The sequence below is a fragment of the Macaca mulatta genome, chromosome 11 (genome assembly GCF_049350105.2).
Source record: "Macaca mulatta isolate MMU2019108-1 chromosome 11, T2T-MMU8v2.0, whole genome shotgun sequence".
NCBI classification, from domain to species: Eukaryota; Metazoa; Chordata; class Mammalia; order Primates; family Cercopithecidae; genus Macaca; species Macaca mulatta.
The window spans coordinates 75,492,661-75,517,341 of record NC_133416.1 but is presented as its reverse complement, the minus strand read 5'-3'; the positions used below and the strand labels follow the sequence as shown (position 1 = coordinate 75,517,341).

The 24,681-nt window shown below is 42.0% G+C and overlaps 2 protein-coding genes across 7 annotated transcripts in view; both read left to right on the top strand.

Annotated features, from left to right (window-relative positions):
- LOC144332952 (uncharacterized) overlaps positions 1 to 12,650 on the top strand; it is a 73,169-nt gene extending 60,519 nt beyond the window's left edge. For 2 of the 4 annotated variants that reach the window (XM_077954699.1, XM_077954700.1), the window contains 2 exons: positions 4,508 to 4,638; positions 12,137 to 12,650. In XM_077954699.1, the coding sequence (XP_077810825.1) occupies positions 4,508 to 4,532 (25 nt within the window). In that variant the 3' untranslated portion in view covers positions 4,533 to 4,638; positions 12,137 to 12,650. Of the gene's footprint in view, positions 1 to 4,507; positions 4,639 to 12,136 lie in introns of those variants that run through there. The other 2 variants (XR_013401226.1, XR_013401225.1) reach the window with 1 other exon arrangement.
- Positions 12,651 to 13,038: 388 nt separating this feature from the next.
- LOC706110 (lactate dehydrogenase B) lies at positions 13,039 to 14,350 on the top strand (the record flags this gene model as incomplete). 3 transcript variants are annotated; one of them, NM_001195809.2, is given in 1 exon segment in its annotated part: positions 13,039 to 14,350. In NM_001195809.2, a coding segment is annotated over 1 exon segment (1,005 nt). In that variant the 3' UTR covers positions 14,144 to 14,350.
- Positions 14,351 to 24,681: the final 10,331 nt, after the last annotated feature.

Here is a 24,681-nt window from a genome sequence, read left to right as displayed (position 1 = left end):
TTTAGGAGCTGATTAGGTCATGAATGTGGAGCTCTCATGAATGGGAATAGTGACTTTGTAAAAAAGGCCTGAGAGAGACCCTTCACTCTTTCTGCCATGTGAGGTTAGAGTGAGAAGATAGCTGTGTATGAGGAAGTGGGCCTTCACCAGACACTGCCTCTGCCAGCACCTTGATCTCAGACTCCCAACCTGCAGCACTGTCAGAAATAAGTTTCTGTTATTTATAAGTCACCTAGTCTATGGTGTTTTGTTATCATAGCCTTAACAGACTGAGATACTACCTCATAGCGCTGTGGTAAAATGAAAATATGTAAGATGTGTGGCAGTAGTTGCCTGGTTCCATATTGTTGCTATGTGGCCATCATTTAAGCACCACCTGCAGGCTCAGCCCCAGCTCAGGCTCCAGGATCCGTCCTTCCTCCATGGGAGAAGCTTTAAATACCTCTTGTTTATGCTGAGAGGGATTCAGTATCAACCACGGTTCCTCCCGGTCCTGATGCCTCAGATATAGTAAGTGAGCCTCTAGCCTGAATGCAGCATGGTAGAGTTAAGATGGACCCTGGGACCATACTGCCTGTGTTTTAATCTTAGCTCTGTATTACTGATGACTTGGGCAAGCTACTTTGCCTTTCTGTGACTTGAATTTCTCATCTGTAAAATGGAGAAGAATAAGAGTAGCTATTTCAGAGAGTTGTTGTGTAGATACATTAAAAATAGAAATACATATAACAGCATATGGGAAATATTTGTTATTTTTATTTTTACAGAACTTACCTGATATATACACGTATATGTAAGTGACATCATACATGCTTATATCATTAATGCTTTTTAGGTCCCTGCATGGTTGCCTCAGGTTCTTGAATCACTTGCCCAGTCTCTGAGGTTGCAGGCCTCATTGCAATCATGCACTTGGGCAGGGCTCCTGCCACTGAACTCCTCTTCTGAGGTGGAGCCTTGCAGTCTGCCGAGAACTTCCTTGATGCTGACTCCCTTCCCGCATCTCTGAATATTGCTTCTCCAAAACCGTGTTCTGGGGTTGTATGTGGTTCCTTGGTGCAGACCACTTGTTACCCATCAGCCATATTCCCTGGAGCCTGCATCTGCTCCCTCCTGCATCCTTCCCCATTGCTTGTGCTTCGGACCTGCTTGCCCGGTCCTGAGCTGGTACAGTGTGTGTGTTTAGAAGTTACCACCTCAGCTTGACACAACCTTATCAAACAACTTTGTGAAACAGTTTACACATAAAATGGTTATGAATCTCAGTACACATCAGGTAAACAAGAGACATCACATTTTTCTACTTTTTTGGGGTAGTAGCGATATAATTCACATATCATACAATTTATCTATTTATAAAATTCATTTTTTGGTATATTTGCAGAGTTGTGCAATCGACACGCTTATCAATTTTGGAATGTTTTCACCTGTGCCTGCAAATCCTCTATTCTTTAGTTGTCACCCCTCATTTCCCCTAGCCCTAGGCAACCACTAATCTATTTTCTGTCTATAGATTTGCCTATTCTGGATGTTTCCTATAAATGGAAACATACACTATGTGGTTTTTTGTGACTGACTTCTTTGATTTAGCATAATGTTTTTAAGGTTCATCCATGTTATGGCATGACTTACATACTTCCTTCCTTTTTATTGCTGAAAAGTATTTATTCTTCTCTACTTTTGGCTCAATAATCAATTATTACTTTTGGCCCCTGTTCCATAGGTCGGTGAGAAATTCAACTTCAGTCATTCTTGTGCTTCCCATTTGGGGCTGTGTCAAGATTCCAGGCTTTCAAGCAGAGCCGAGATCTCAGAGGCCCAGGAAGGCATCAGACATATGAGCACGCAGGTTACTGCTGAGATGTCACTGTCTCTCCCTATGTGGTCTTTAAGAGTCTCCCCTCTCCTGCATTTATGCTAGCCTCTGGAATATGAGAACTGTTGTGGTTGGGAAAACCTGGGCTAATGTTCTGCCTCTTGGTGCACCAATGGCCAGTCTCTCTGAGGTCCTGCTGTGTCCTTGGGGCCCTGCTAGGGAGTAAGGCAAAATACAGGGTACCTTAAAATCTGACTCCTCCTCTAAGTCAGAGAGACTTTCATTTTAGATGGGGGTTATTCTTCCCCCAGAACTATTTAAATTTTCTTCCATGCCCTCAGGTTTTTAAAAATAAAAATCAAACATTCCAACCTTGAACTTTCCCCCAGGCAAAAGCAGCACAGATGTCAAAGAGGAAAAACAGAAGGGAAAAACATAAGTAAACTTTAAAAAGTTATCTTGTGTTAGAGTTCTTTTCTGGTTGTTCAAATCTCTGTACCAGCATAGGCTCATAATGTATTTGAGCATTTTATCCCACTACATCTTTTCATATTTCCAGTCAAGTCACTGTAGCTCTTTCCTATACTACCAGCCCACCTGCCACTGTTCTCTGACAGCTTTTTAACTCCTGCAAGCCACTGGTTGCTGTGATGGCAACACCACAACCTGGACGCTGTTGCTTGAATTTTTACTTTAATTGCATAATGGAACTCTCTCTCTTGTGGTAGAATGAAAATATTAAATATCTCATCTATGCTGTCAGAAATGTAGGATTTGCATTTCTGTTACACATTTCTATCATACATTTTTTATTTCTATTACATATTTCTGTTATAACTATCTATTGTACTAGGTTTTGTTCTCAAGATTCCTTTATGCTCTTAAAAATAATTAAGGATCTCAAAAAACTTTTGTTTATTTGGATTATATCTGTGGATATTAACTATGTTATAAACATTTTTCTTTCTTTTTTTTTTTGAGACGGAGTCTCGCTCTGCTACTCCGGCTGGAGTACAGTGGCATGATCTTGGCTCACTGCAATCCCCGCCTCCTGGGTTCAAGCGATTCTCCTGCCTCAGTCTCCTGAGTAGCTGGGATTGCAGGTGCCCGCCACCACACCTGGCTAATTTTTGTATTTTTAGTAGAGACAGGGTTTCACCATGTTGGTCAGACTGGTCTCAAACTCCTGACCTCGTGGTCTGCCCATGTCAGCCTCCCAAAGTGCTGGGATTACAAGCGTGAGCCACTGCGCCCAGCCAAACGTGCTATAAACATTTTAAAAACAATTATTTATTCATAACAATAATAAACTCATTGCATGTAATATAAATAACATATTTTTAATAAAGAATGTATTTATTTTTCCAAGCAAGAGAAACTTAGTGATTAGCATAGCATTGTTTCACGTTTTTATGTTTTTTGCTTTTTAATGTCTGACAATAGAAGATGGCTGGATTCTTATATTGGCTTTTGCATTCGATGTGGTATGTTACGTTGTTTTCATTGAAGAATATTAAGAAAAACCTGGCATCACAGAGTGATGTAGTTGGAAAACAGAGGAGTATTTTAATAGCCTTTTGGATAATTGTATCTTCTATCCTAAACCTCAGCTAGAGGTAGTTTCTTAAAGGTTATTGGGCAATAAATATTGCCATATATTTCCTTTGGAGTGACAGGCTCACTTTGTACAGTTTCAAGGAAAGGTTTGGCAAATACCTAAATCTGAATACGTTGGTCTTTCACGTGAAATGTTGTTTCTTGAGGAGAGTGGTTAGTTCAACTTGCAACTCAAGGAATATTTTATGGTAGAGACAACCATGCTACTTCAGTATTCAGCAGAAGTGCTTTCTGTGTACTTGATAGTTTGTCACACAGAATATTACAAAGACATGTACTGAAATGTTGAAATTCAATGAGGTTAACAATTTTTAATGCTTCATCAAGGACGTTCTTAAGTAAACTGGCTTCCTTCTTTGTTTGTCTGTTCCCCACTCCCACCTCTTTTATTGTGAGTGTGTGGTGTGAATAATGTGATGACTGTTAGGTGCTGTTTGGTGCCACTGCTTTGACTTGTACTAAGATGCTGGCAGTTTGACCCAGGATTACTTTTGTACCATCATTGTAAATGTCCACACAGTGAAAAAGGCAAATCATTTTTATAGTATTATTATGAAAATAGTTTTGATTTCACAGATGCCCTGAAAGGGTCTCCAGGACTTTGCAGACCACACTTTGGGAAGGTGAAAAGCAGGGGTGATGAAAGGCTCCAACGGAAGAAAGTCTTCCTTTCTTTCTGACTTGTTGCTGCCTAGGACCTTGTATTCTGTATGTGCCCAGGTCTATCCGAGCACCTGAGATCACAAGGTCCTAGGCTTGTAGTGGGATGGCCACGACGCAACACGACCGTGTCTTTGGGAGCCCTAGGCACTGAGCCTTTTTACTTGCTCTGCTTGCCCAGTGTAGTAGCACTGGGAGGGGTAGTGGCATGAGATGATGTCTTTTCCCCTTTCCTTCCAACTGTAAGAATTTAGTAATGAAAATACTGGCACGACTCCATAAAATCTTCAAACTGCTGAATAAACCATCTAGAAATAGAACTGACCAGAAATGTACACCCTTCTCCTTGTGGTTTGAAAGCATGTGTCCCTTAAAGGGGCTGTATTGATTACCTTCAACATTTTTCCTACACAGTTTAATTTCACTGGATTGTAACTGAAGAGTTTGGGGAAAGTTCCTGGCCTTCTATGTTGTACAGAGGAATAGCCTGAAAGACAGCCTTTCTGAGCATCACCACATATAAACGGATCTGGAAGCTTTGAACTGTGAGTCTGTTGGGCTCCCTTCCAAGCTCACGATGGTTTGTTTTATGTAAAAACATGATACAAGTTACTTGGCAAGTTGTATCAAGGGTCTAATCCTTTATTATGCCACCATAACTGGGTTAAAGAGTATATGTGGTAAGCAAAAATACTTACCTGTGATAGAAGATAAGCATAGGATTAAGTACATTTTGTGATTTCTGAATTAAATATGCTAAAAAAAGCTTTTATTTAAATCCAAAATTCTGTTTTGCTCTTGGAGATTTTAGACAAGAAAATTATATGTTTCCAGAATCATACATGTTGGCAGATCTCTAAGCATCCATGGCTGTGTGTTTTTTTTTTTTAAAGAAAAATTCATCTATTTATTAAGAACAATATTTATCAAGGGCCTAATTTGTGCCAATATTCTTCTAGATATGGGGATGGAGCGGTGAATAAGATATACACAGTCCCTGTACTCATGAAGCTTTTAATCTAGAAGGAGGAGAAAAAAAGTAACAAGTAAATAAGCAAGATAATTTTAGACAGACGAGCATATGAAGGAAATAACATAGGGTGTTGAGATCATGAAACACAGGTGAGATGGGGTGGTCAGAGAAGGTCTCTCTAGGGAGGTGACATTGGAGCCGAAACCTGAATGATGAGGAAGAGTCAGGTGGAAAAGCAATTGAAGCAGAGTGAACAGCAAGTACAGAGGCCCTGAGGTGAGACTACATTTGGTGGCTTTGAGGAATGAAATGAAAGTAGTATGGCTTGAGTGCAGTGAGCAAAAGAGAAAATGGTGCAAGATGAGATCAGACCACATATAACTTTGTAAGCCATAGTTAGTGTGTTAGTCTTTTTGGGCTGCTATAACAAAAATAATATAGACCAGGTGGTTTAAACAACAACAATTTACTTTTAAAAAATTTCTATTATTATTTTTTGAGACAGTCTTACTCTGTCACCCAGGCTAGAGTACAGTGCTGTGAACACAGTTCATTGCAGCCTTTACCTTTTAGGCTCAAGCAGTCCTCCTGTCTCAGCCTCCTGTGAGGCTGGGACCACAGGCTCATGTCACCATGCCTGGCTAAGTTTTTGACTTTTGTAGAGACAGACTCTCACTTTGTTGCCCAGGCTTGTCTTGAACTCCTGGGCTCAAGTGATCCTCCTGCCTTGGCCTCCCAAAATTTTGGGATTACAGGCATGAGCCACTTCACCCAGCAAAAAATTTATTTCTCATAGTTCTAGAGCCTGGGAAGTCCAAGAGCAAGGTGGCAGCTGATTTGGTTCCTGGTGAGGACTTTCTTCGTGGTTTGCAGATGGATGACTTCTTTTTCCTGTACCTTAACATGGTGGAGAGAGAGAAAAAGAGAGAGGAAGCAAGCACTCTTATGTCTCTTCTTAGAAGGGCATTAATCCCATCATGAGGGCTAGACTCTCATGATACCCTCATGACCTATTTACCTCCCAAAGTCCCCAATTTCATATGCCATCACAATGGAGTTTTGATATATAATTTTGGGGGGACACATTCAGCCCATTGCAGCTAGGCACTTGGATTTTATTATGAGTAAAATAGGAAGCAATTGGAAGGTTTTAAAATTGAGAGTGACATGACCTAATAGGTATTTTTGAATGACTGCTCTGAATGCTATGTGGAGGATGATTGCAGGGGGTCAAGACTGCAGCAGAGTGGGCAGTTGAGAGGCTATGATGATGGATTGGATGGGTAGGTGGTGGAAGTAAAAAGAAGAAGATAGGTTTGAATATATAGTTTAGAGGTAAAGACAGAAAGGAGGCATCAAGGACATACCCAAATTTATATTTTCTTGAGCTTCTGAATGAATGGTGATGGTAGAAATTGACATGTTTATGATTGGGAAAGAAATAGGTCTGTGAGATGGTTGGGGAGGTGGTCATCAGGTGCTCTCTGAAGATGAAAATCAAAATGTTTATTTTGTATGTTATGTCATGTGTGGTTGTGTTCAGCTGCAGAGGAACCAAAATCCTGACAAACCATATCTCAAACAAACAAGCTCTTTGATTAATCAATTAATCTATTGTCCACACAAAAAGCGTGTCAAAGATTGGCAGACCCAGCTAGTATGGTAGCTCCCAAATGCCACTGAGATCATGGGCACATTCTCTTTTCTCCTTGAGCATCCTTATCATGTCTTTCACTCTCACCTTTACAAGAGAGGGACTGAGCTTTAGGCATAGGGTCTGCATGTAAGACAGGAGAAGGGGAAAGCTGAAAGAAGTTGGGGTGGTGCCTATGTCAGGAAAGCAAAAGCTTTTTCAGAAATCCATCCCCCAGACCTCCATTTTATGTACCAAAACTATATCATGTGTCCAATTCTAGCTGCAAGGGAGGCTGAGCATTTTAGCTGGTCACAGTGGCTCACTGAACAAAACTGGAGGCATTTTTATAAGAAGTAAAGGGTGAAAGTGTACTGTGAAGGTAGGCAACCAGTAATGCCACCAGGGACACATTAAGTTTAAGGTCTCTGGTAAGCATTCACATGGAAAAGTCAAGTAAGGTTGAAATTATAAGCCTCAAGTTGAAAGTTCAACTTTCAAAGTTGAAAGAAAGAGCAGAGCTGATACCAGTTCAAAGGGAGAGCAGAGCTGATAACAGTTTGGAAATCATTAGCATGTAGATTATATTTAAAGCAAAAAGGGCAGATGAGATCAATTAGTGACCGATTAGAGTTGAAAACTTGTCAATTTTGTATTTATTACTGTGACTTGCTTTAATTAATTTTATTAATTCAACAAAACTTTAATGTATACCTTCCATGTGTTTTAAATTGCTTTGAACCCTCAGGGCAGAAAGATGAAGATGTATCTTTTGCTTTTAAGAAGCTTAGAGATAGAAAAGAAGATAAAAATTAGTTTTGTTAACTGATTCACTACAATATATATTAAAAATTAACCTATTTAAGTATATTTGTGACATTTGGATAATGGTAGTAGCTCTACTGAAGATTTACTTTTTAAGTGAGAATTTAAGTAATTTATCTTGAGTAATGCAAGATTCACCTGTCTACATATGTACATTTGCATATTTTAATAATGCATTAAGAAAAGCCTGAGTGTTTTAATGATTAAATAATAATCTTATTATTAGTAAATTTGCTGCTAAAATGAACACAATGCATTATGGAACCTTAATCTAAAACTTTTGACTTCTAAGGAAGAGAAAGGAACTACTTGTCAGATGACCTTGTTTAGATTTGGACTGAAGAATGGTTTAGCGACTCATTGCTACCTATAATTCCACTTGGAAGACTCATGGGTCTCTCAAACTAATCATGTTTCAAACTGAGTTTTTTACCTTACCCATCCCTCATTCTTTTCCCAACATCATGCTTTTCTGTATTACTTTTGAAGTAAGTGACATTACTATTTTGACTCAAGCCAGAACTCTAAGTATTATTCTAGACAGTTCTGTCTCCTTCACTCCACTGTTACCAGTAAAACTTACAGATTTTACCTCCTGAATATTTTTTGAATTTGCTCTGTCTTCTCTGTCCTGGCTCACCATTATTTCACATCTTCTCTCCAAGTGTGCTCCTTTAAACTCCATCTCTGTAGCTAGAGCAATTTTATGAGGCTAAACTGCTCAATTCATTACTCTTGTTAAAATCTGGCAAAATATCTTTCAGCATTCTGTAAAAATGGTGTCCTGAAGTACAATCTATTTAAAAAATATTGAGCTAAATTGAGACAAAGAGGTTCCTTTATTGTAAGACTTCTCAGAGCCTTCAACATGCTAACGCATGCACTGTGAATTACTAAAGGGGTGAAATTTAGGATGTTTCCAAACAGAAGTCACAGTGAAGCTATTATGTTGAGGAATACCAAGGAAGGTTTCATGAAATGCCTCTGCGAACACTAGAAATTTCTATAACTGTCTTAGGAAATTTGGTCTATAAGGAGGAAATTCAGTCACCTCAACATGACCTATGAAACTTCTTGTGACCTAGTCCTTATCTTCCTCATGAGCCTCAATCTTTTATTCCTCCCCATCTTGAAACCACAACCAGTTCCTGTACACAACATGCTCCTAATGATTTTGTTTAAGCTCTTTCCCCTGAAATACCTTTTTTTTTTTTTTTTTTTGAGATGGAGTCTCACTCTGTCACCCAGGCTGGAGTGCAATGGCACGATCTCGGCTCACTACAACCTTCCCCTCCCAGGTTCAAGCAATTCTGCCTCAGCCTCCTGAGTAGCTGGGATTACAGGTGTGGGCCATCACGCCTAGCTAATTTTTGTATTTTTAGTAGAGATGGGGTTTCACCATGTTGGCCAGGCTGGTCCTGAACTCCTGACCTCAAGTGATCCATCCTCCTCAGCCTCCCAAATTGCTGAGATTACAGGTGTGAGCCACCACGCCTAGCCAAAAGAACTCTCTTTATCTGGTTAACTCTACTCACCTTTTGACTTTCAGCTCGAAGACCTTCCTTGGATTCCACATTGAGCTAAGTGCCTCTTTTCTGAAGTCCACTTACCATCTCACAAAAAATGGGCATAATCTGTGTGTGTGTGTCTTTTCACCCTAGATTACCGGGGGATAAAGACTGTGAGAGTATGCTGCAATGATGATGGTGGTGATTATAGCTAGTTATTGCACATACTAGATGCCAGGCAACCATATACGAATTATCTTATTTGATAGTCACAAACTCCCATGAAGTAGGTATTATTAGTATCCTTATTTTGCAGATAAAGCAGCCAGAGCTTAGAAAGGCTGAGGAACTTGCCCAAGGCTATCCAGCTACTGAGAGATAAACTGTGGTGTGAATTTACAGAGCTTGACTCCTGAGGCTCCACCTGTGCCAAAATTCCAGCATGACACTTGGGAATGCGCACTTAGTAGATGCTTGTTGATCTAAACTCAGTGTGTGTGTGTGTGTGTGTGTGTGTGTGTTCCTGTCACATCCAAAACTACTAGCACCAAGGAAGTTGGGCATGGTGTAGGAAAGAGAAACCTTTGCTGTTAAATCTCATTTCCAGCAAAACTGTCAATGGAAAGGTGGCATGGAAGGGACAACTAGCTCATGTACCAAATTACTCTCAGCTTCCTTGTTGTCTTAGACATATGTTCTGGGAGTGGCCAACCCTTGTTTTACATCTGTGTTAGTCTTTGCAGAATAAAAAGCAAATTAGTGTTTAATGGGGACTATTAATCTTGTCACCTAATTGAGTAGATCTAATAAATCTTGTCATTCAAAACCCAGTGGAAATTTCCAGTTGGAAATGAGTATGGGGAATATCCAATCTCAAAAATATTTTCATACACAAAGATTATATATAAGTTTGTGAAAGATGTTGAATGCTCAATGAAATTTAATGAGTATGAATTGAACACTTATCCTGGGCCTAGAACTGTTGGCAGTTGCTTTTGAGAGTTACAGAATACATTTATGATAATTACTGCACTTACAAATTTTGCTATGTGGTTTGGGAGTATCTGAAGTGTCTTATAGTAGGTCTCTAAACAGGTAATAATAAAAAGTTCAAATACATTATTTTGTTACACTCCACGAGGATCAAACTTCATCATGACATGATTATAATTTGAAATATGAGTAAGAAATATGTAGGGTCATGATCTCTATAAGCCCATTCTTGCTTCTTAATTAAATTTTGCAGCTGATAGAAACATTGAAAGCAGAGCACTAGCTTATAAATAATTCAGAAAAGGATTGGTAACTCCCATAGTATATGTTTTATGAGTTTTGTTTAAGAAGAGTCTATTTCGTGTTAGGTAAAGTTAGCCATTGTTTAGAATAAAGACCTGCATTACTTTCTATTCTAAATTAAACTGTTAAAGGGAGTGCTTGCAAATAAATGCCTTAGTGCTTTTTTTTTTCTGTTTAATAGGAGCAGCATCACTTTGGATCAATTATTTAATTTCCTTATGTCAGAGTTCTTTCAATTTAAAGAAAAATATTTGCTTTCCTCATTTCTTTTTGTCTGAGGATGAACCAGACATTGGAAGTTGTAGCCTGGGATTGCACTGGAGTTCTCACTGTGGTTGCATTCTTTCTTCACATTCAGCATCCTCCCTTAAGCACACATTTTTCATGCACATCTATTAAATTACCTGGGAGAGAGTTCTAGACATTATCAGTCAGTAAATCCGGTTGTCTCATTTTTCATTTTAGCTATTGTTGGGGTCATATGCCAAGGCTTGTATGAAGGGTCTAGAAAAATATCTGCTGCAATGTGATTTCTTTTATCCTTGTATGAGACCATAGCATGAGACAGTAGACTGGCGAATTGGCAGGGCGGGGAGTGTGTTCTTACAGCAAGCAAAGAAAAGAGTTTTGATTCTTCTTTAGCTAAATGTTGTAAAACTTTAAAGCTTACATTTGAATAATCGTTGCAGATGGGTTAGATAAAATCCATCAACTCACAATGTTTTTCCTGTTTCCATTCACTAGTGAGTAACAGAAGCTTAAAAGAAGGAATGTTCTCTAAAATAAGATATAGAATGTGGGTTAGGTTTACAAGTTAAGAGTTCCTCTTTGCCCTGCCCCCAAATTATTTTTAGGCCCCAGGCCTCTGAAGCCAAGGTAATCTGCAGGCAGCTTTCTCATTTTATCACAAGTCAGTGGTCTCTCCCCTTCCTTGTCCCTCCTATCTTGTCGGCAAATGGCTCTGTGGGAAACCAATTCTGCTTCCTGTTTAAACTGTAGAAACAATTCACTTAATTCAATATCTAGCTTTTGATTCTATTTGCAAAAATAGAGTTGTAAATAGTTCCATTCATTAGTCAATACTTTGTGTGTGTGTGTGTGTGTGTGTGTGTTAAGCATATTTGGGTCATTTTATAGTTAACCTTGGCTGAGGGAGAAAAGTTCTTTGAAGCTCTTACTTACTTACTTGTGATTTTTTGGGTGTGATACGGAGGATTTGCAGGGCAGAAGCATGGCTTGACTGACCCAATGCCCATTTCTGGCTCTCTTCATCCTCTCTGACCTCTATAATAGAGAAAGAGGAAACTGAATATTCACTGCTGTAACCTCCCCTGAAGCAAGGGTGGCCTTGTAACAGTTCTGGCCAATGTGGCATAAGCAGAATTCTGGTGAGGTGGGTTTTGGGAACGGCTTTTGATTTCCTAATAAAAGAGGCCAGAACCGCAGGCACTATTCCTTCCACCCCTCTTATCTTGAACATGGCTACAATGTCTGGATCTATAGCAGTCAGCTTGCAACTTTGAGACAATATGCCAATTTAAAAATGGCAGAGCAGAATTATAGATGAACAGATGAAGCCTTGGTTTTTATTAGATCATGGAGCCCCATATTATACAGGACTGCTTCCCTTTAAACATCATACATGAAAAATAAATCCCTTTGTGGTACGTTAATACAAGGCCACAAATTCTTTGACACTCCTCCCAGCAAAGTCTAATTCACCCTCCCTTGAATATAGGCCAGCCTTACCGACTTGATTCCAACCAATAGAATCAGTAGATGTGACACTGCATAACTCTCCATGCTAGGTTCACAAGGTAATGCGGTTGCTGCCTTTTTCTTCTTCTCTCTGACATGTGCCTTGGGAGCATTGAGCTGACATGTTAGAAGTCAGTCTACACTGAAGCTGCCATGCTGAAGAACTCATGTGTGAGAACACATAGAAATCGAGATGCCTGAGGAGCCCCAGCTGTACCAGACTCCAGCTCTCTGAGTCTTCTCAGCAAGAACTGTCAAACATGAGAGTGAAGCAGCCTTCAGATGACTCTGGCCCCAGTCTTCAGGTGCCCTAGTTGGTGCCAAGTGGAGCAGACAAGCTGCCACCCACCAAGCCCTTCCCAAATTGCAGACTAGGAGCAGAATAAATGTTATTTTAAGCCACTAAATTTTGGTTTGTTATATATTGTAGCAATAGAAAACCAGAACCCCTTTTGCCACTGTTAGTTGGATATTCTGTTACTTGCGGCCAAAAGCATCCCTATCTGAAATACTTAGTAGTAGAGAAGATTAAAATAAATCACTAAAACGATTCTTTTGAGTTGCTATATGCATTGATTATCCAATCTACTCCTCTCTTATTCTGTTTGTGGCAATCCATTTCACTGTAGTACTAATATCATAACTTTCCATTGAAGTCAGTACTGCTTTAGTTATATAAAGGTTTTATTTACAAAAGGGCTGGACTAGTAGAAACATGGAAAAAGAGAGACTTCAATTCAGGGCACCATACTGCTGTTTTCCTGCTCTTTTGGCATTTTGATTATAATAAAGACAATATTAGTAACTTTTTCACTAGCAGGTACAACTTGAGAGTTCCTAACTTTATAAAACTCTCATCAGTGTTTGAAGCTGCTTTCTTAATAAAATGCTCCTAGCATTTGACAGCTTTATTTTTTTATTGACATTTGAAGCTTTTAAAATAGATGAGTATTGCTTGCAGAGCCGGCGCCGGAGGAGACGCACGCAGCTCACATCGTGTTCTCCGCACTGCTGTTACTGAGGTCTCCAGCGCCTTCTCCCTCCTGTGTAAAATGGCAACTCTTAAGGAAAAACTCATTGCACCAGTTGCGGAAGAAGAGGCAACAGTCCCAAACAATAAGATCACTGTAGTGGGTGTTGGACAAGTTGGTATGGCGTGTGCTATCAGCATTCTGGGAAAGTCTCTGGCTGATGAACTTGCTCTTGTGGATGTTTTGGAAGATAAGCTTAAAGGAGAAATGATGGATCTGCAGCATGGGAGCTTATTTCTTCAGACGCCTAAAATTGTGGCAGATAAAGATTATTCTGTGACTGCCAATTCCAAGATTGTAGTGGTAACTGCAGGAGTCCGTCAGCAAGAAGGGGACAGTCGGCTCAATCTGGTGCAGAGAAATGTTAATGTCTTCAAATTCATTATTCCTCAGATCGTCAAGTACAGTCCTGATTGCATCATAATTGTGGTTTCCAACCCAGTGGACATTCTTACATATGTTACCTGGAAACTAAGTGGATTACCCAAACACCGCGTGATTGGAAGTGGATGTAATCTGGATTCTGCTAGATTTCGCTACCTTATGGCTGAAAAACTTGGCATTCATCCCAGCAGCTGCCATGGATGGATTTTGGGGGAACATGGCGACTCAAGTGTGGCTGTGTGGAGTGGCGTGAATGTGGCAGGTGTTTCTCTCCAAGAATTGAATCCAGAAATGGGAACGGACAATGATAGTGAAAATTGGAAGGAAGTGCATAAGATGGTGGTTGAAAGTGCCTATGAAGTCATCAAGCTAAAAGGATATACCAACTGGGCTATTGGATTAAGTGTGGCTGATCTTATTGAATCCATGTTGAAAAATCTATCCAGGATTCATCCCGTGTCAACAATGGTAAAGGGGATGTATGGCATCGAGAATGAAGTCTTCCTGAGCCTTCCATGTATCCTCAATGCCCGAGGATTAACCAGCGTTATCAACCAGAAGCTAAAGGATGATGAAGTTGCTCAGCTCAAGAAAAGTGCGGATACCCTGTGGGACATCCAGAAGGACCTAAAAGACCTGTGACTACTGGGCTCTAGGCTATAGAAATTTTAAAACTACAATGTTATTAACTCTGAGCCTTTAGTTTTCATCTGTGTACATGGATCGCAGTTTGCTTTGATCTTCTTCAATATGTGAATTTGGGCTCATAGAATCAAAGCCTATGCTTGGTTTAATGCTTGCAATATGAGCTCTTGAACAAATAAAATTAACTATTGTAGTGTAAAAAAATAAAATAAAATAAAATAAAATAGATGAGTATTGAATATCATGTTTAATAGGTCAGATTCTTTGAAGAAAATTTCCATTAGTTAGTTCCCATTTTCTAAAGAATTGATGGTCACTCAGTATTGTTGGAATTCTTAAAAAAGGTTTTAATCATAAATTTATTTTTAAGTCTGGCATATGGAAACTAGCAAGGTTGTTCTAGATTAATATTCATATCCTTACATGGGAGCTACACTATAAATTAAAAATCTTTTATTCCAAAGTAAAATAATACTATTTTTAGTGATGGAGATTCCTAAGCAGCTTTGCAATATTGTTTGGGCAGTCTTCTTATCCTACTGCACTGAAACTTTAAACCTGAAAGAACAGAACTGCAACTCCTGAAAGCTAGTTGCACAAAAGCCAACTTCAATTTTGTGTCTTTGTTTACTCAATGTCCACATCCTTAAACTTTTGGCAAATTTGCAGCTGGGTGGAGCAGCAAAAATGTCGTTGTGCTGATGATATGGGGAGGGATGGGTGTGGAGGCTAGATTGGGGCACCAGAGGGGTCTTTGCAAAGGAAAGTTACGTAAGTGATATCATATGCAGAAGCAGCCTCTGGGTTGAAAAATAACTGCACAGGGAGTGTCAGCCTTTCTTGGATTTCACTCCCTGATTTACTATCCTTAAGGGTCAGACCTATATTCCTGGGTGGGCTGGAGAGTCTAAGTGCAGTGAGTTCCTAATAGCAACCCTGCGCAATAGCTTAAAAAGTCTGGCAATGTTTTTTTTTTTTTTGTTTTTTAAATTTTGTCTCAAGGCAGCAAGGTGCTGTATGCAAAAGCTGAACGAACATCTCAATGAGAAGCCAAAACAGGACAGATGTTTCATGCTGCGCCTCAAATCTGGTTGCTTCCAGCATGATTTCCTTAAACAAACAGGAAACACAGAAAAACGGAGAAGACAACTGGTTTTCCATGGCAGCTCCAAAGCAGATTAAAACAAGCACTAATTTCTCATCCTGTCCTTCTTCCGCCTAGACATTTTTTTAGGAAACTAAATTATTAATTCATTAGATAATGCCTTGTATTCATGCCACCTGGTATTTTTATTTTTGTAACCTGTGAAAAGTAAATTCTCATTGTGTGTCTATCCTGTGTCAGAGATTCCTTGGGGGCCCATGTCATAATTTACTTGGTACCGAATCCCATCTAGCACCTGAGGGAAATTATATATACGCAGTCCTATAGACCGAGGGAATGGTGGGAGTAGGGATGAAATGTAACAAAACTGAGACAACTGCAAGTACATATGAGATCTGCCACCTGCCTAGGGTGACCCTGAACTCTGAGCACCCTAATATGTTAAGTATCACTTGAGATCTTCACATCATTAGGGAGAAGCAGGTATTTCTGTTCTTTGGCCATCGTGTGCTCCACATCTTACTTGATGGCATTCTTTGGATTAGGACCCTTGGTGTCAGTCCTAAGCTCCTCGGACACCCTCTCTTAGCTAATGCCTTTCTGTGGGTTTCTCAGATGCCTGCAGCATCCTGCTTGCCCCCAAGCTCATTAGCAGATACAGCCTATTAATTCCTTTCTAATGCCACTGCCTGTTCCTGAAGTCCTACACAGCTCCAGAAAACAGAAAACCTTCACCCATATAAACGATTGCCTTTAGAAGCATCACCTTCTCAAGCTGCAGCTAACTCCTTCCAGAAGCTTGAGTTTTCTCATTCACAGAGGCAGTATTTCCCAAAGGATCAGAATTATGTAGCATGCCTGTTAAAATACAAATTCCCACTGAATCAGACTGTCTCAGGGTGGGATTGGGAGTTGGCATATGTAACAAGCTCCTTATGCAGGCAGTTACAGCTTCCATTTCAGGATAGAGAGCTAGTTAATTTCATCCTTGTACACATCAAGTTTAGCATTTCCTCTTAAGAATGAGAATACTTTTCCCCCCTCACAGCTTGGAGACCTTAGGAAAAGGCTGTCAATTTCAACTACCACCCAACCCTTCAACCTGCAGCAGCCTTAAGAAAATTGAGGCTTTGTGGGTAAAAACTGAGTCTAAAACCTGCACCAATCTTTCACCTTTGGCCTTGGCCAGACTTCCATGCTTACCTTTGAGGAGCTGCCTGCAAAGTTATCCATACTCTCCTGTACTCTCATGTTTTCATTGTTTTGCCTCCTCACCCCTGCCTTACCACACTTCATGTTCACTCCCATTTCTTCTACCCTCTGGACTTTTACTCCATGGTAGACTCCCTCAGCCCCCAGACCTCAGCTGAAATCTGGGTCTCACTGGGATGATCTTTGCCTTTCAGTCTTCCCACATGCCGGTTGCCCTTTTCTCCACTTGCATTCGGAACCATAGAGCTGTGGGTGACAGACGAGGGATAGAGTTAGAAAGGGGTTGGCCAACTTTTCCTGTAAAGAACCAGAGAGTAAATATCTTTGTGGGCCACACAGTCCATCATAACTACTCAAGTCTTCTGTTGCAGCACAAAAGAAACCATAGACAGTATGTGAATAAATGAATTTGTTTCAATAAAATTTCATTTATGGACGTTGAAATGTGAATTTCACATAATTTCCACACGTTACAAAATAGTATTCCTTTTCTGAGAAATTATCAACCATCGAAATGGTAAAAACCACTCTTAGCTTCAGGGCAATACAAAAACGGAGTGGGGGGGCGGGGCGGGGGGAGTGCGACTGGAGTGGCCCGTGCGCTGTGGTCTGCTGATTCCTGATAGAAACCAGTGCTTCTCAGACTTCAATGTGCTTACATGTCACTAAGGATCTTGCTAAAATGCAGACTCAGATTAAGTACATCTGGGATGGAACCTGAGATCCTGCATTTCTAACAAGCTCCCAAGTGGTGTTAGTGCGCCTGGTGAGCGCACAGCACTTTGAGTAATAAGGCACTACAGTCAGTCAGGTGTAGAAGCTTCTCTTTTATATAATAAAGGCATTAAAAATAGCTTAATGACATAGGAAAATGTCCTGACTGTAATGTGTGTTAGATGGAAAGTGAGACAGTCGAGAGCACAGGCTTTCAAGCCAAACATACTCCCACTTACCAACTATATGCATCTGGACACATTTCTTAACCTTTCTCAGTTTCTGTTCATTCAACCGTAAAACAAAGAAAAATTGTCTCTGCCTCGGGTGGTTGTTTGGATTCTAACAAGACAATGCTTGCAAAACACTCAGCACCTAGCAAGGCCTCAATCCTCGCCCTTCTTATTTTTAAATTTAAAAAGCAAGACATGAATCTGTACATAACAAACTAATAGGAATGTTAATTTTGAGTGTCTCAGGGGATTTCCTTGCCATCTTTTTTAGAAAACATTTGCAAGAGTCATGCCCATTCATTCATTCATTCATTCAAGAAACATTTGTTGAGTTCCTACTTCTGCCAGGCAATGTGTTTTGCTGGATCTGCCAAGACGAGCGAAACGTAAGCTCACATAAGTTGGGGGGCTGGGAACAAAAAACAATCTCAGCAAAGAGGAAGAGCTGTATGGGAGTGCGCAGTGTGCTAGGGAACATAGAGGAAAGAGTGTTCACTCTGCTGGGAGGAGAGGCCAGAGGGATTCCACACAGGAGGCCACTGTTAAGTTGCACTTCAAAGGATACATATGGACTGCCTAATGGGGGAGGAAGGAAGAGAGTACGCAAAGGCAGTGGGGAGTCCAGAGAACCTAGACCATAGGAGTGTGTGGGAGTGACCAAGAAGGCCCTGGCTAATTGGAACAGGTGTAGGCCTTTATGCAGCAGAGATTTGAACTGGCTGGGTATCAGTTCTGGAAAGGCCATTATCCCTTTTGGAAAACATCCTGACAATTACAATAATATGTGCTAGCAGGGACTTCAGAAAGGACAGTGCCAGAAAATCCCTCACCACTTTTGTGGGAGCTGTCTTCATAAGTAGTTCTCTGGGACCGTACTTGACTTGGTAATTGCCTACCAAGTGTCTGTTACAGGAGGGAGGCTTTGCATAGGGCTGCAGGGATGCTGCAATGAGGTCTGCCATCTGCCACAGGAGAGGTTAATCACTACACCACAGGGTGAAGGGAGCCAAAAACGTCTCCTGGAGCTTTATAAGAAGGAGAAAAAGATGAAGGGGTATGGGTCTGAAAGTGAGAGCTCCAGATGGGCTTCATGGAGCAGGCAGCATTTGAGTTGGCCTTAGAGATGGCTCATTCTGTCTCTGGGCATTCTCTCCAGGATCTCCAGCTTGATGGCGGATTCAAGTCTATTTGTGTAAATCGCTAACTTCAATCAAGGGCATGGGAACTAACAGTAGGTTCCTGAACTGACCTTCTAGTGCTGAGAAAGGGACAGAAGGTGTCATCTGAGAGGGTCCTTAACCTGTCTCTCCAGGGGAAACCTTGCTATCAACGAAAACTTGGATTATAACTTACAGAATTAAAATTTAGAAATGGTTCCTGGCAATCTCTCTTCTGTCTTCCATTCCTGGTTCTCTGAGGCCTTCTGTCCTCTATAGTAGTTCTAAGACAGAGGGTTATGTGTGAGACAGAGTAGACCCAGCAGCATGGAGAGGAGGTACCTATTTGGGTTGGTCCATTTGCATTCTGATTCACCGTGTCCTGAGTGGCTTAATACTGTTTCCAGCCTGCTCTCTTCTCTGTAAATTCCTCCTTTCTCAGTGGTACGAGATGGATTTTTCTGCCCTCATAGTCTCCTAAACCTTGCCTGATCTTTTTAAAACAGATTTTTCTCCATCTTGTTTGCCCTTAATTGAGATTTAGCCATGCCCAGACCTGTCTGGTGACCCCAGAGGGCCCAAGCTGAGTGGCTCTGCCCCAGGGGAGATTTGTGCCTGGGTCTTGGAGCTGAGAATGTGGGGAAGGCACCATGAGGCTGCTCCCCAGACCAGCCTGTGGACTAGGTTTGTGCTCAGTAGAGAGGGGTCTGCAGGCAGAAGCAGAGGTGCTGATTTTTACGAGGAACTCCCTGAGACAAAGATTCATAAGCAACATTGCTCAGGGTAAACCCAGACATTGTTAGTTGCTTCTAGAGCTAGTGCTTACAGAGTCCTAACACTTGACCTGAACTGGCTCAGCTCGGTCTTTCCACAGTGTTAGGGGAAAGGGATACTTTCTCCACGGAAGAGAGTTTTTCTGTCCCCAGAGTTGTAGTTTGGGGGATTTCTTAAACTGCTTCCTAGGCAAGAAAACAGAATGCCTATGAAGGGCTGGGCTGAGAAGCTGCTCCAAATCGCTATTTCTGTAGCCGGGTTGCCAGAACATAAATAAGAAGCTTGTTTGTGAACACACGAGATGCCTTTGGATGCTCCCAAATATAAGCATGTGAGAAAAGATTGCAAAGGTCTCCATTTATATGGTTGGCAGAACACATTACTAAAATGTGTGTCGTTTAGTGTAAGCTCATTTGTACTCACTGGCTGGCCAGATCAGGCGAAGTTTGAGTTACATTTGTAACTGTACTTAGGTACATACGAAATCGATACTGAAAGCCCTATTCTAGTAACAGTGTTACCCAACCCAGTCAATCCAGTCACAAACACCATGGCACGCATAGGTCTCTGTTTACAGGTGCCATATTTAGTGTGGCTATGAGTCATCAAACCTCTAATTACTTCTTAAAGTTTCCTAAACCACTCTTGTCAGTAAATAGCAGTATGGCATGCGGCTCTACCTCTGCAAATGAGGGCGGGAGTATAGTTAGCTGAATTTTTATTCATAGATGGTCTATCTTATTTCCTAGAATGTGTAACTGGGACTTTGTCATTTTGTTTACTTCTGTATCTGCAGTGCCTAGAACAGTGCCTGGTACACAGTGGGTGCTTAATATTTGTGAATAGATAAATGAATGAATGAACGCTTGGATTTTATGTATGAGTTGGAGGCCATCTCTCTTCTCTCTTCCCGCTCAGTTGCTGTTACATCTGCCAACTTCTGCTTTTACTTGAGTCCCTGGCGTATGGAAAATTACACCCTCTCAGTGTAGACTGTGGGCAGAACTCGGGACATTATGGGTCAGCATGTGGGTGTGAGTTCTTGTACAAACACAGAGGCCCCTGGCTTAGCAAGTCCCAAAGGCTCTGAGCGACTTTCAGGCAGAACACTATCACGCTCATCTTCCTTAAACCATGCTATTTTTTTCCCATTATGAAAATAACACATGCTCATTAAACAAAGTTTGGAAACGCTAGAAAATATGAACGTAGAAAAATTACCCACAGTCCCTTTACCCAAACACAAATCCACCCTTCTCTTTCTCCCAGTTTATCAGATAGCTTTTAAACCTGCACCATTCTCTTCAGTCTTGCATCCAAGCCAGTCACAGCGCCAGCAAGAGATCTTTCTAAAACACAGATCTGAAAACACTTCAAAGGCTTCCTGTTGCCTTTAGTGTCCAAACTGCTCCACAGGATTGGCTCTGCTTGTGTCTTCAGCTTCCGAGCCCTCTGAGCCCCTATCATATTACACTTGTGCCAAATGGAATTTCCTTCAGTTCTTCAAACAAGCTGCACCTTCTCAGGTTCACTCTGCTTGGAACCCTCTCCACCTTTCTTGGCTCTATTCTTTTAGTCTGTTTGCTTGTCCGTGTTTATCTGTTTTTTCTCGTACATTTTCTCTTTGATTCAGCATTTAGATAGCATTTCCCCTAAAAAATTTTCATGACTGTCCTTCCCCTTTTCTCTACCAAATCTGAGTATGGAGGTCCTCTTGTGTGTTTCAAAAACCCATACATTTCTCTCGTCATGTAGCTAGCTCATCATGCAGTATTTCAGTGCTGCTTTGTAAGGGCAGTTTTCTAACCTCAGTGCTTAGCCCAGCCCCTGGCTCGTGGCACACAGCTCAATAAACAGTAGTCAAAGAGAATTTAGATTGACCATTAGTTACATTTTTAAAATATTTTATTAAAATTTGTTTTTAATTGACAAAAATGGCATATTTTTATGGTGTGCTAGAAACATTTCCTCTTAATCTTTGCTTTAATCACATTGTGGTTTTTGTTTTTGTTTTGAGACAGAGTCTCACTCTGTCGCCCAGGCTGGAGTGCAGTAGTGTGATCCCAGCTCACTGCAACCTCTGCCTCTGGGGATAAACGATTCTCCTGCCTCACCCTCCTGAGCAGCTGCGATTACAGGCGCATGCCACCACGCCTGGCTAATTTTTGTACTTTTAGTACAGACCGGGTTTCGCCGTGTTGGCCAGGCTGGTCTCAGAATCCCTGACCTCAGGCGATCCACCCGCCTCAGCCTCCCAAAGTGCCGGAATTACAGGCATGAGCCACCGCGCCCAGTCTACAATGTGTGTGTTTTCTATTTTACATAGATATAATTGTGCAAATTTAATGTTATAGATCATATTGTATCCAGAATTCGTGGGTTCTTGGTCTCGCTGACTTACAAGAATGAAGCCGCGGACCCTCGCGATGAGTGTTACAGTTCTTAAAGATGGAGTGTCAGAGTGCGTTCCTTCAGACCTTCAGATGTGTCTGTAGCTTCTTCCTTCTGGTGGGTTTGTGGTCTTGCTGTCAGGAGTGAAGCTGCAGACCTTAGCGGTGAGCGTTACAGTTCTAAAAAGCAGCACACCTGGAGTTGCTCATTCTTCCCAGTGGGTTCGTGGTCTAGATGGCTTCAGCAGTGAAGGGGCAGACTTTCCAGATGAGTGTCACACCTTTTAAAGACAGCATGGACCCAAAGAGCGAGCAGCAGCAAGATTTATTATTGTAATGAGCGAAAGAATAAGGCCGCCACAGCAGCTAAGCAGACCCCACCAAGGATATCTATGGCTAGTTTAGGCAGCCTGCATTTATTCCCTTATCTGGCCCCACCCACATCATGCTGATTGGTTCATTTTACAGAGAGCTGATTGGTCCACTTTACAGACAGCTGATTGGACCATTTTGACAGGGTGCTGATTGGTGCATTTACAATCCTCTAGCTAGACAGAAAAGTTCTCCAAGTCCCCACTAGGTAAGCTAGATACAGAGTACCAATTGGTGTATTTACAAACCTTGAGTTAGACACAGGGTACTGATTGGTGTATTTACAAACCCTGAGCTAGACACAGAGTGCTGATTGGTGTGTTTATGATCCCTTAGCTAGACATAAAAGTTCCCCAAGTCCCTACCAGATTCAGGAGCCCAGCTGGTCTCACCCAGTGGATCCTGCACCAGCGCTGCAGGTGGAGCTGCCCACCAGTCTGGAGCTGTGCCTGCACCCCTCAGCCCTTGGGCGGTCCATAGGACTGGGCCTCACGGAGCAAGGGGCAGCACCCCTCAGGGAGGCTTGGGCCGCACGGAAGCCCACGGCAGAGGGGAGGGCTTGGGCATGGCGGGCTGCAGGTCCTGAGCCCTGCCCCACCAAGGGGCAGCTGAGGCCCCACGAGAATTTGAGCACAGCGCGGGCAGTCATAGGGGACCCGGCGCAACCTAGCATTTGCTGGCCCGAGTGTTAAGCCCCTCACTGCCCTGGGCCGGTGACCCCGACTGGCCGCTCCCAGTGTGGGGCACAGGAAGCCTGCGCCCAATCCTGTTGGAACTCGCTCGCTGACCGGGTTCCTGCCCAGGCCTCTCCCTCCATACCTCCCAGCAAGCAGAGGGAGGCGGCTCCGGCCTTGGCCATCCCAGAGAGGGGCTCCCACAGTGCCCTGGTGGGTTGAAGGGCTCCTCAAGCGCTGCCAGAATGGACTCTGAGGCCGAGGAAGCGCCGGCAGTGAGGGCTGCTAGCACGTTGCCACCTCTCAATATCATGTAAAAATACTAATCTTAATTCTTTTTACTTAACATTGTGTGAAGTATTTTCACTTTTAGCCAATCCTCATATACTTTTTAATAACTGCATACTATTCCATCAAGTAGATATACTCTCGCTTACTAATCTTCTATTGTTGGACGTTTAGACGTTTTAGGTGGTTTAGCTTCTTGCAAATTATGAATAATTTTGCTATAAGTATCTGGATATCTTTGGGCATAAAGGTTTTTCATGTTTTGAAGGTTCCCCTTAGAATACCTAAAGTAAAATTTCAGAGTCACTCAGCATTTGGAGTTCCTAATGCTTGGTGCCTAACTGCCTTCTCAAAGTGTTATCAATTTCTATTGGCACCAGCAATTTATGAAATACTCATTTCACTTACCCTCACCAAGGCTACTTCCTTCTCATCCACTAAAATCTGAAGAACTTGGACCTTCCAGAGGCAGCAGCACTGAGTACCCAGGCCAACACTTGCCCCTGTTCTCACTCCCTTCTAAGGACAGTATTTCAGCTCCAGTTTGTGGAGGGCAAACTTTCCTGGTTCTCACCCACTCAGGCTGTGCAACCTTGGATAGCATATTTAATCAGAGCATGTTTCCTCCTTTTAGAAGAATGAGACAACTCTTCTGTTGCTGTTTATTCTATTTCAAACTCTTTAAATGGACCTAGGGCATCCTCCGCTTGCATTTCCTACCCTTTCATCAACACACATGCACACGTGCACACATACGTATACACACGTGCGTGCTTCTGCACACACCACCCTCTGAAGACCATCTTCCCTCTCACCTCGTCTTTTTCTTGGCTCTCTGATTTCTTTGCTTTTCCCTGTAGTTCTCAGCCTCTCCCTCCCCACCCCATCTCCCTTTTTCCCTCCATCCCTCAATTCCTTCCTACCTGCCTTCCTCCATTCATCCAACAAATTTATCAAGGACCTACTAGTCCAGCCATAAGTGCTGGGAAACATGGAAAAGAAGGCAGCAGCAGTTTCCACCTGCGTGGACTTTACATACTAGTGGGGATGACAGGTCAAAAACAACAACAAACAAACCCATACAATAGAAAGTTACACATTGTGATGGACATTAGGAAGGAAATAGATGAAGGCTAAGAGAGAAAACCTCAGGAAAGATCTTTTGATAAGGGAGTAGTACCCCCCTCCCTCACCCTTGCTTACCCCCTTCACTCCTTGCTGGGCTTTCATCTCCACAACACTTACCACCAGCTGACAATAAACTTTCCTGGTGTATTTGTTTATTGCCAGTCTCTTCCAGCTTGAATGTAAGCTCCACGAGGGCAGGGCTTTGCTGTTCACTGCTGTGCCTGGCCACTGCGAGCCTCCATAACATGTATGTGGAACTGGGGCTGTTCATGAGGATAGGTGGTGTCGGAGGTACAGGCGGAGGGAACGTAGTGTTCAGAGGCTCTGAGAAAGGGAAAAGGGGTGGAAAGGAGCCCAGAGGGGCTGAGTCGGGTGAACAAGGGGGCAGCAGCACCAGGAGAGGTTTGCCAGTCCTTGCAGGCCATGGCCATGGGTTTGGATTTCACTCTTAGGGCAGTGGGAAGCCCATGATAGTTTTGCTGCGATGG